The following is an 11,570-nucleotide window of genomic DNA, read 5'->3' on the forward strand; positions in this document are numbered from 1 at the left end:
CGGATTTAATTTACCATCACTGACATGATAATAAGCTGGACACCCGAATATCCGAAGCGACTCGTAGTCGCTAGCCACCGAACCAAACCAACGCTCCAAAGGAGTCTCCCCATCTATCGCAGTGCACGGCAACCTGTTCACAAGATGGCTCGCATAAACCAACGCCTCGGCCCAAAAAGATCTAGGCAATCCACTCTGCGTCATCATACACCGCACCTTCTCCAGCAAGGTACGGTTCAATCTCTCAGCCACCCCGTTCTGTTGCGATGTCTCTCGAACTGTGAAGTGTCTTCTAATGCCGTGATCCCGGCAAAACTACAGAAACGGATCACTCTTGTACTCTCCACCGTTATCTGAACGTAGAGTCTTCACCTTTCTACCTGTCTGCAGCTCCACTTTCTTCTTCCACTCCACAAAAATATCCAGGACCTGATGTTTATGCTTCATCGGGTATACCCAATTCCTCCTGGAATAATCATCAATGAAAGTGACAAAATAGTTGGCCCCACCAAGAGATGTGTTCTTGAAAGGACCCCAAACGTCCGTGTGAATATAATCCAATGTACCTTGGGTGTTATGAACAGCGGTGCCGAACTTCACTCTAGTCTTCTTCCCAAGTACACAATGCTCACACAATTCCATCTTGCAGGTCTTAGCACCTTTCAATAGCCCATGTTTTGCCAATGACTGTAGGGACTTATCACCTGTGTGTCCAAGTCTCATGTGCCATAAGGTGGTAGTGTCTTCCTCTGTAGTGATAGAAGCTGCCAGACCCCCTATAACTGTCTTGTCCTTCAAGTAGTAAAGGTAGTTTTCCCTGACACCTCGCATCACCACCATAGAACCCTTCGTGACCTTCACTGTAGCATCCTCTAAGATCACTCGATATCCTGCTGCCTCCAAAGTCCCAAGAGAAATGATGTTCTTCGTCAACTGCGGCACGAACCTCACTTCCTTCAATTCCCTCACTACACCATCATGCATCCTGATCCGGACTGAACCAATACCACCAATAGGGCATACGTGATCATTACCCATAAGCACGACATCCCCTCTTTCCAGCTCCTCAAAGCTAGAAAACCACTCCCTCTTAGGGCAGATGTGATATGTAGCTCCCGAATCCATCATCCACTCCGTGGAATCCGCATAGCAAACCGACGGTAAAGCAGGGCATGAATAGCCTGAAGAATCTGAATCTGAATGCTCACCAATAGCTTTTGCAACATTCACTTCTGAAGCTTGTGCAGCTTTCCCCTTATTCTTTCCGGCTTTTTCTTTCCACTTTGGGCAGTCAATCTTCCAATGTCCTTCTTCTTTACAATACCGACATTGATTTCTACCAACACTCTTATAGGCACTCCTATTCTTTGACTTTGAGCGGTTGAACTGACGACGGTTTGGATCTCGGCCTCGAACTGCTAACGCATCTCCCGATGCCTTCTCGGAGGGTTCACCATCACTCTTCCTCAACTCATAGTTCACCAAAGCTGAGGTCACCTCCTTGTAGCTAACTGTAGTTCTTCCATTGATCATAGTGAGAACGAACGTACCATAATCATCTTCGGGCAACGAACACAGAAGTAGCATCGCCTTGTCTTCATCCTCAACTATAATATCAACATTGGCCATATCTGAAAGTAGCTTAGTGAAATTGTTGACATGCTCCCTGATGGAAACCCCTCTCTTCATCTTGAACTGGTAAAATCTCTTCTTCAAGTGAAGCCGATTCTCAATGCTCTTCGTAAGATATTTCTCATTGAGTGTTTCCCACATCTTCTTCGCCGACGTCTCGTTCATAACATCATAAATAAGATCCGGCGTCAAGCATGACCTAATAACACCACAAGCTCTACTGTTCATCTTTCTCCAAACCTTATCCTCCAACTCAGCGGGTTTCTCTTTTAACTCAAGAGTCTCCTCCAAATTCTGTGCATCCAAAGCATCCATCACCTGACACCTCCACAATCCAAAATTGATCTTGCCATCGAACTTCGGAACATCAATCTTCGTGTTATTGATGCTCAGACTCTGTATCGCCTTTGTTAGAGACGAACCTGACGTGCTTGCATCTCCCATGTTGTCGATCTAGCTCTGATACCAATTGTTGTGCGCGGCGGAAGCTTTCTAGGGCAACACGAACAATAACTCGAACTAAACCACAAACAATATGCAAACCACAATCACAGCAAGAACACACAATTTACGTGGTTCGGCAAGTTGCCTACGTCCACGGGGCAAGGAGGGGGGAGTTCTTTCTACTAGAAATCAAGAGAATACAAATAGGGTTACAAATCTCTCAGACCAAACCCTAAAACAAAGCTCTAGATCTCTCAAAGCTCTCTCACAATTGGATGCAATGATTCTCTCTCTTTGGCTGCTCAAATTCGTCCAACCTCTACCCTAAACAAACAGGTTTAGGTATATATAGAACTTACAAAACGAATCGGGTCGAAAACCTGAAAGCCCAGCCCAAAACAGCGTCGGTCGACCGGACCGGTCGACCGCGATCAATTCCGGTCGACCGGCCCGGTCGACCGACCAGCTCTCAGTAGAAAACCCAAACTCCAGAGAACCGTCGGTCGACCGGGCCGGTCGACCGATCTCCTTGTGCACGAATGCGGTCGACCGGACCGGTCGACCGCCGCCTGGTTTGCCTGATTCTTCTGAGTTTCTGTAATTTCTCCACTAATCATGATAAAACCCAAACTCTTAATCATGATCGAACTCAAACTCCTAATCATGATAGAAATCTAACCCTATCTAATTCTCATGAAGTTACACAAAGAATCAAAGACAAAATCCCAACAATCTCCACATTGGATTTGATTCCCAAACTCCCTTGAAGATATACCATCGTCGTCTTGAAACTTTGCCTCTCTTGCTAGAGTCTTCTATTTCTTTCGCACTTCAAATCAGAACACATGCACTCCCAATTGGATGCCTTCATGATCTTCCCTATCTTCTACTTTGCCGTGACACCTCCACCTCTCTTGTGCGGGCCAAGAGATCATTGCCACCTTTGACATTAGAAACAAATCAACCATGCTTCTCCTCCCAAACTAAACTTCACAGTAGTCTTCCCCCACTTGTTGTCCTCGTACTCCACCTGCATTAATCGTGTCAAATCATATCGGTGCACCTCTCCTACTCCACACTATGAGCCGGATGTCTCTATCTCCTCCATTATTTGGCTTGGACCAAATATGAGCGCTCACCATCTTCAAATCCAATGCCACCATCTTCATCTCCATGTGTGTCACTCGGTCGTGCCCGTTTGCAAGCTCCACCTAATCTGGCACTGTCCTCCTCAAGTATATACACCAACCAACTATTGATCCTTATCTGCCATCAAATTTGTCTTACCGTTAAATAGCGAAATATCAAACTTCGGACCCGAAGAAGTCATCATTCTCTAATCAAAATTTAAATCAGTCACTATAGAGTTTGAATTTTATGAAACCGATGCCAAAAACGAATTCAGCACGTCGAAAAACCCTAGGAACGACTCCTGGATCACCAAAATCCGCCTCCAAATCCTCAATCGGCTAACAAATCAATCTGGACCGTCAGATCCCATGTGAATAGTGCCCGCTGAGCTACAGTGTTATGCTACAGTAACCTTTCTTTTTTTTCCTTCATCTTTGTTTGAGGAAAATTTGTAGTAAAAAGACAGTGAAAGAAAATTGACTTGTATTCTCTTAAAATCGATTACAATTTGGATTTCCTGATTACAAAAGATAGGAGAATGAATTTGATTCTCTCCTTTGTTTAAAACTGGGTTCTTCTTGGTAGCGATGGAGTACCTCATTCGATTGATTGCGTCGAATTTGCTCTCCGTTGACGATCCGACCGTCTTTTATCTTGTGGGAACAATGAACTTCCGTGGAAAGTTTGATGAATAACTCTTAACGAGTTTTAGAACTCAGAACGAGTTAGAACTCTGTGAAAAGAGTTGTTAGAACCGAAAATTCGGTTAATGGCCAAGCAGATTTTCTGTTGTTGAAGGATTCTTTTAGGTTTGATCCTCTGAATCTGAGTTAAATCTTCTGTTTCGAAGAATTCGCCTCTGCTATCTCCAGAGAAAATCCCAAGCTCCGAACCTCCTTGTGCGGTTTTGATGCTAAAAATCTAACCTATCAGCCAACCACCCACCTCTTGTGGTTTTGATTGCCAAATCTTCAACCAATCGGCCAAAAAAACCGACCTCTTTAATCGGTTGAGTTTGTTGAGTTTTTATAGGTGGATAATAGGTTATAACTGCCCTCTAAATCCGCTCCTAAGTGGGCGTGATTTCCTCAGATCGTGGGAAAAATAGTTCTGAAACCGTTCGACTCATATTTAAATGAGTCAAATGCCCAATTTGGCCTTCAGAACCCTAACTTCGCGTCTTGTCATTGAGACGCGAGGTTAGGTGTTGACTGAACGTCAAAAACGCGAGGGCCGCTCGCGTTTTGCTTGTTGCAGCTTGGAAACGCGAGGATCGCCTGCATTTCAAAAATTGTACCGCGAAGATGAGTTCCGCGTTTTAGAAGGAGCTAGTTGATTTGTGACTTCTTCTGTAGAGCGTTACAAGGACCATTGTTCAGTAATACTCGCATTAGCTATTGTGGGGTGTGAAAGTCATCAAATTGTAACTTTCACTGTAGATTGTGAAGACTGCTGAATAGAGTTTTTATCAGTTGTCGAAAATGTCGTTGAATTGTAACTCTTCTCGTTCTATGTGAAAAGTTCTCCATTTGCAGCTTTCGTTTGTTGGCGTGAAAGTCGTCTGATTATATCTTTCATCATTGAAGCTTGATGGGTATTAGCTATCCATTGTGATTTTTAGACAGCCTACAATCTTGATTCTTGTAACGCCGATTTTCAATCTTACATGACGTCGTCTTCTATCTTGTGAACTCGCTCACGGATCCATCGCCATCGCTCTGATACCACTTGTTAGAGAATTTCAGTCTCCCAGCCTACCAAGATATGCCCAACTCGGAAGCCAACCCACAATCAACAAGATAGAACAACCACAATTAAGAAAAAAAATACCGAGATTTACGTGGTTCGGTCGACCAACTTCGACCTACGTCCACGGGGCAACAATACGAGAAATTGGTTCGGTCGACCAACTTCGACCTACGTCCACGGGGCAACAATACGAGAAATTCACTATGTATTAGGGAGAACTACAAGAGGAACCACTCAACTCTCCACGGGGCAACAATACGAGAAATTCACTATGTATTAGGGAGAACTACAAGAGGAACCACTCAACTCTCATCTGTCAATCTCTCAACCTCACATACATAATTAACTCTCATATTCTCTCCAAAGCCCACTCCTTATAATCTTTTGCACGGATAAAGACTACGAAACTCTCTCTCTCTCTCTCTCTCATCTACTACATCTCTACTTTTTCTTCATGGTTTTTCCTCCACCAATAGAAGAATATATATATAGGGAAACCAAAACCATATCTTTAGCCTAACTTCCTAATTAGAATAAGATTCAAACTCCTAATCATGATAAAACTCAAACTCCTAATCATGATAGAACTCTAACCCTATCTAATTCTCATGAAGTTACACAAAGAATCAAAGATAAAATCCCAACAATATTTGTATGATGTAATATTTGTATGAGCTCTAACTTTATAAGCCATCAGTAAAACATGGCTACGGTCTTCTTTCCAAAAAAAAGAAATTGTAATATATATTATAATTCATATTTGACAAATTTCAGTTATAATATATAGATTTCAACAGTTAATTAAAGCTTAAATTTTAGAATCATTCACAGAATCGCGGGGAGTAGGAGTAGTAATTAGTTCTAGGAATGCACTCTCTAATAAACGTATAAAAATCTAGAAAATGTATAGATGTCAACCAATATTTAATGTAGGACGCTTAATATGAGTTGGAGTCTATTTAGATTAGGAAATATAGATTAGGAAATAAATTTAATTTTAGAGTCAAATTAGATTAGGAAATAAAATTAATTTTGATTCATGATTTGTTTCCTCTATTATAAGGAGTCTTTTTAGGATATAATTTGACTTTTTTTTGTAATTCTAGTCTTACTAGGAGTCTTATTTGATACTTTCTATTTTTATAATTCTAGTCTTACTAGGAGTCTTATTTGTTTTTCTATTTAAGAAGAGTCATGTAACCCCAAAGGAGAATAATTTTCATCAATAAAATTTCCTTTTTTCAATATTTTCTTTGTGGATTCAAAGATCGTTCTTTGTGGATTCAGAGAACACCCTTGGTGGATTCCGAGGTTATCACTTCCGCGCTACGTCAATTGGTATTAGAGCATTATTCCTCCTATCCGATAGCAGGTGATGAAGCCTTTATTCCTCAAACTGAGTTCGACGTGCTAAGGTCCGACGTAGATCAGCTAAAGACGAAGGGTGATCAGATAAGGGCTGCCATAGAGCGACTTATGATGGCGGTAGAGCGTCTGAACACGACAGGAGTTCAAAATCGCGTTGATGGTCGCCAACGACGTGATCCTACTCCATATGATAAATTCAACAGGGACAATGATCTTAATCAAGACATTAGAGTTGGGAAGAACAATGAAGAACTAATAAAGCAAGAAGAACCACATCCAGAGCACAATATATTTCGTACGAGATGTACCGTGATGCAGAAGATTTGTAATGTTATTATTGACAGTCACAGTGGAAGGAATCTTATCTCTCAGCGTATGGTGAATAAGTTAGGCTTGAAGATAGAGAAACACACACCTCTCGTTAAGATTGACTGGATTCACAAGGGCAATGATGTGCAGAACGATGAAGTGTGTCGAGTCTCTTTTTCTATCGGTCGAACTTATGTTGATGAGGTTTTGTGTGATGTTGTCGAGATGGATACTTGTCATATACTTTTAGGTAGGCCATGGAAATTCAATAATGAAGCTACCCATAGGAGCAGAGACAATGTTTATATCTTCAAGAAAGATGGACGACGAATTGTACTCAAGCCTCTTACAGAAAAGGAGTCATCTAAGATAAAGACTATTGAGAAGAAGGAACTCTTGGTGACAAACAACGATACTTTAACAGAAAACTTGATGCAATTTGAAGAGGTCTGTGTCTTGGTTGTAACTGAAAAAGAAGAACCTGCCTCTACCGAAATTCCTCCTAAGGTGCAAACACTCGATATGCATGAAATGCATGATAGTGATATGATAGTGAAGATGGATGATATACATGATATTCTTAAAGTGGTTGAAAGTGATATTCAACATATTGGTGTTGTCCCGATAGAAGAGAAGGATAAAATAGAGAGTGAGACAATTGATGGTATGTGTGAATTGCTTGATGGAGGGCTCGAGGCAAAGAAGATGAAAGAATTATGTATGGAGTATGAGGAAGAAAATTCTTTTTTGGAAGCAATGATCATCAATAATTTTAACAATAATGAGATGATACAGCCAACACTAGAATATAGGAAGTAGCAGGGAATATATTTTAGAAGAGTTTTTCATGTCAACTATAAAGCCACATGCTGTCAGTTACATACACTTGTCATGGAAAAAATTCATACACAAGTTTGATACAAAAGAAGTCTTAGCAGAGGAGGTAAAAGAACAAATGGAGAAAATCAATACTAAGTATAAAGCGGATGCTGATATTTGCAAGAGGAAAAAAATATTTATCAATGAACCTACTATTCTAACAAATATAAGCTCGGGGTCGAGCTTCTTTCAACAAGGAGAGACTGATGTAGGACGCTTAATCTGAATTGGAGTCATTTTAGATTAGGAAATAAATTCAATTTTAGAGTCAAATTAGATTAGGAAACAAAATCAATTTTGATTCATGATTTGTTTCCTCTATTATAAGGAGTCTTTTTAGGATAGAATTTGACACTATCTTTTTTTTTGTAATTCTAGTCTTACTAGGAGTCTTATTTGATACTTTCTATTTTTGTAATTCTAGTCTTACTAGGAGTCTTATTTGTTTTTCTATTTAAGAAGAGTCATGTAACCCCAAAGGAGAATAACTTTTCATCAATAAAATTTCTCTTTTTTAATATTTTCTTCGTGGATTTGAAGTTCTTCGTGGATTCAAAGATCGTTCTTTGTGGATTCGAATTTCTTCGTGGATTCAAAGATCGTTCTTTGTGGATTCAGAGAACACCCTTGGTGAATTCCGATGTTATCACTTCTGCGCTGCGTCAATATTACATGTCGAAAATAGAGGGAAAAAAGAAGAATGTAGAACAAATGTTTGGAAAGTAAAAATAATCTGAATATGCCAATGATTATATCCAATTAATTTTACATAAAATAAAAAAATATAAAAAAAATCTCAAAAAGAAGTACAAGTTGTATTTAAATGACAAAGAAAAATCAGATATTGAATAATTATTTGAAAACCCCTTTTAAGCTTCTTCTCCTAATTCTAAAGCTTAATCGCACTTACATACCCTATTGTTCTCTTATTTTTTACTTACATACATTCAATTATTTTTTACATCACTTGCATACTTTAAAGTTTGCACTTTATTTCCCCTAGTAATGCAAATTTGAGAATTTCTCCATGACAATTATCATATAATCCTCACGTTGCTAATTTTAGAATATTTAAACAATTAATATGTATTAAATTTATTATTAAACCTATCAAAATAGTATTTGAAAATATAACTAGAGTAGATTTAAAATAAATTAAAGTAGTTTTAATAGTAAATTCTTAACAGAAGTTAAAAGAATAAAAATTCTAAACGCATGAGAATTTTTGAATTGCATAATTGATAGTATCTAAATTCTAAAGTGTAAATAAGTGTAATTAAGTCAAAAATTAAATAAATAACTAACTACTTCCTAATTACTTATTAGCAGCGAAGCCCGAGAAAGTGGGGGTGGAGAGAGAGAGAGAGAGAGAGAGAAGAAAAATCTCTTTAGTTCTTTGCTTCGTCCTCTCTCAGATCCGAAGCTCGAAACCCTAGCGAGCTCGAACTCGATCCAGATCGAAGAAATTCAAACGATTCCGAGCTCTCACTCGCTTCTACTCGCCTGAAACCGACCTTTCTTGTTCTCCAATGGCGTCTCAGGAGCAAGCTGCGGCCGGATCTCCCCCATCCCCTCAACTCGTAAGCGATCTTTCAACAATTTGCTTAGAATTTAATGTGTTTTAGGTGTTTTTCCCCTAATTTTGGGTGATTTTGGGAATTTTAGGTGGGAAACGCGTTCGTCCAGCAGTATTACACTATCCTTCACCAGTCGCCGGCGGTGGTGTACAGGTTCTATCAGGAGAGCAGCAAGCTCACCCGGCCCGGGCCGCAGGGAGTTATGAGCTCGGTCACCACTCTGCAAGTGAGCATTTTGTTGTTTTCTCTGATTTTTACTGTTAAAAGTTTTGATTTGGATGCGGTCTACTTGAAAATAGGACTGAACAAAATGTTAATTAGGAGGAAACGATGTTTATTCATATAAAAAAATTCATGTTTTTCGTGTTTGATGTTTTTTTTTTGTTTTATTTATTTATTTGGGGGGGGGGGGGGGGGGGGTGTGGGTCAGATGTCTGCTTGATTTGGAAATTCCTTTTTGGGTTTAGTGTGGGTATGAAATTGTGAATAAAATAGTTTTTACTCAGGATAAACCTTATAATGAGATACTTAATATACACTGTAGATTTAAGATTGAGAAGTGAAACGTGTTGATTGTGTGCTTTTGTAGAAAAGAGCAAAATTGATCCGTGCAATGCCCGTGACATTAGTTAAAAATATATCGCAATAAATAATGATTTAAACATTTGGTTCAAAAATACATCATAACCACTTAGAAAAAATTATACTAGCTTACAACAAAATATAGCAATTTAAACCTCATACCAAGTTGCTAAATATAAAATAAGTTTAAACTTAATTTCACATAGTGTTTTACACCAAAGGGTGATTTTGGAAGTAGGTTTTAAAATAAATGGGGGTAAAACTTTAGCTTCGTAGGCAAAAACTCTTTTTTGGAAGTGGGATGGTTTAAAAATATATAGGCAAGTCACTCTTTGAAGTGGTGGGCTCTAAAATAAATTGGATTGAAACTTTGTATTTAAGGATACGAATCCCTAGTAAAACTTTCGAAGTATGTGGGTTAAAAAGTGAGATATTGCCAAAACCAGAGTATCAATGAAAAAGAAAGAACATATTATAATATATTAATATCATACCACTATACCAGTGTGAAGCTTACTACCAACACCAATAACTCTAGAAAAGGCTCAAGATATTGTGTGATTTATTTAGCGAATAGATAAAATGGAATTACAGCTAAAGCTGTCAAAATGTGAGAGTATTAAATATGAAGTATTTTATTACCAAAACCAGAGTATCAATGAAAAAGAAAGAACATATTATAATATCATACCAGTGTGAAGCTTACTACCAACACCAATAACTCCAGAAAAGGCTCAAGACATTGTGTGATTTATTTAGCGAGTAGATAAGATGGAATTAAAGCTAAATCTGTCAAAATGTGGGAGTATTAAATATGAAGTATTTCATTACCAAAACCAGAGTATCAATGAAAAAGAAAGAACATATTATAATATCATACCAGTGTGAAGCTTACTACCAACACCAATAACTCCAGAAAAGGCTCAAGAATCGTCAGAGAAGTGAGATATTGCTGCCATATCTTGTGTGGATTTCTTGTTTTGTTTGACGCCTATTCACACTTTAATCTAATTTGATGTTTACTTGACTTGTCTTAAAATGATGATGGAAGGCAATAAATGACAAGATAATGTCAATGGACTTTGGCGGATTTATGGCTGAGATAAAGACTGTGGATTCACAAGATTCGGTCAATGGTGGAGTGCTTGTCCTTGTGACTGGCTACCTTACCGGAAAGGACAACGTAAGGAGGAACTTCACCCAGTCGTTTTTCCTCGCCACCCAGGACAAGGGCTACTTTGTTCTGAATGACATTTTTAGATATGTGGAAGAAGCTGATCAAGAACAGGGGAACGAACAGGGGAACCAAGCGTTGGCAAATGGGATCACTGCTTCTCATTCGTTAGAACAGGGTATGCTTTAGGAACACCTAATTTCTAAAATTATGTACCTAGGTTCAGATAATTTTTTTGCCAACCTCTATTACATCTTCCTTCGATTTCTTTGCAGAGACTCCTCAATCATCAGACGAACAGGTTCCGGAACAATCTGTGTCACCACCAGAAGAAGAGAATGTGATTGAAGAAGTGTACAATCCTTCGGAGGATGAGGGTTCTATTGTGGAGGAGGAAGCACCTGATGGTGAGGTCATAGATGAAATTCCGAACAGTTTCCAAGCAACTGCTGTAGACTCCGCTGCTACTACCATTCAAGAAGATGCACCAAAGAAATCATATGCTTCAATTGTAAGTCTTTGTTTCTCATGCATGTCTTTGGAATTGTTTTCTTATATAATCAACCCCCAAGTTGATCATTGTGGGAGTTCCGTTTGGATCTTCAAGCTCACCACTAGATTATTTGACATGCTATTTGATAAAGAATAATTAATTAATTATAAAGTAAAGAATGATTAATTGATTATAAAGTAAACTTCAATAATCTGCTTTAGGGGCTACTGAT

At 38.8% G+C, this 11,570-nt stretch overlaps 1 protein-coding gene across 1 annotated transcript in view; it reads left to right on the plus strand.

Moving 5' to 3' along the window:
• The window catches only part of LOC109839426 (ras GTPase-activating protein-binding protein 1-like), a 6,514-nt gene continuing 3,798 nt past the window's right edge, over positions 8,855–11,570 (plus strand). The window contains exons 1-4 of the mRNA XM_020407850.1: positions 8,855–9,092; positions 9,178–9,315; positions 10,723–11,023; positions 11,121–11,356. Coding sequence (XP_020263439.1) covers positions 9,042–9,092; positions 9,178–9,315; positions 10,723–11,023; positions 11,121–11,356 — 726 coding nt within the window. The 5' untranslated portion in view covers positions 8,855–9,041. The remainder of the gene's footprint in view (positions 9,093–9,177; positions 9,316–10,722; positions 11,024–11,120; positions 11,357–11,570) is intronic.

Source organism: Asparagus officinalis, chromosome 4, assembly GCF_001876935.1.
Source record: "Asparagus officinalis chromosome 4, Aspof.V1, whole genome shotgun sequence".
NCBI classification, from domain to species: Eukaryota; Viridiplantae; Streptophyta; class Magnoliopsida; order Asparagales; family Asparagaceae; genus Asparagus; species Asparagus officinalis.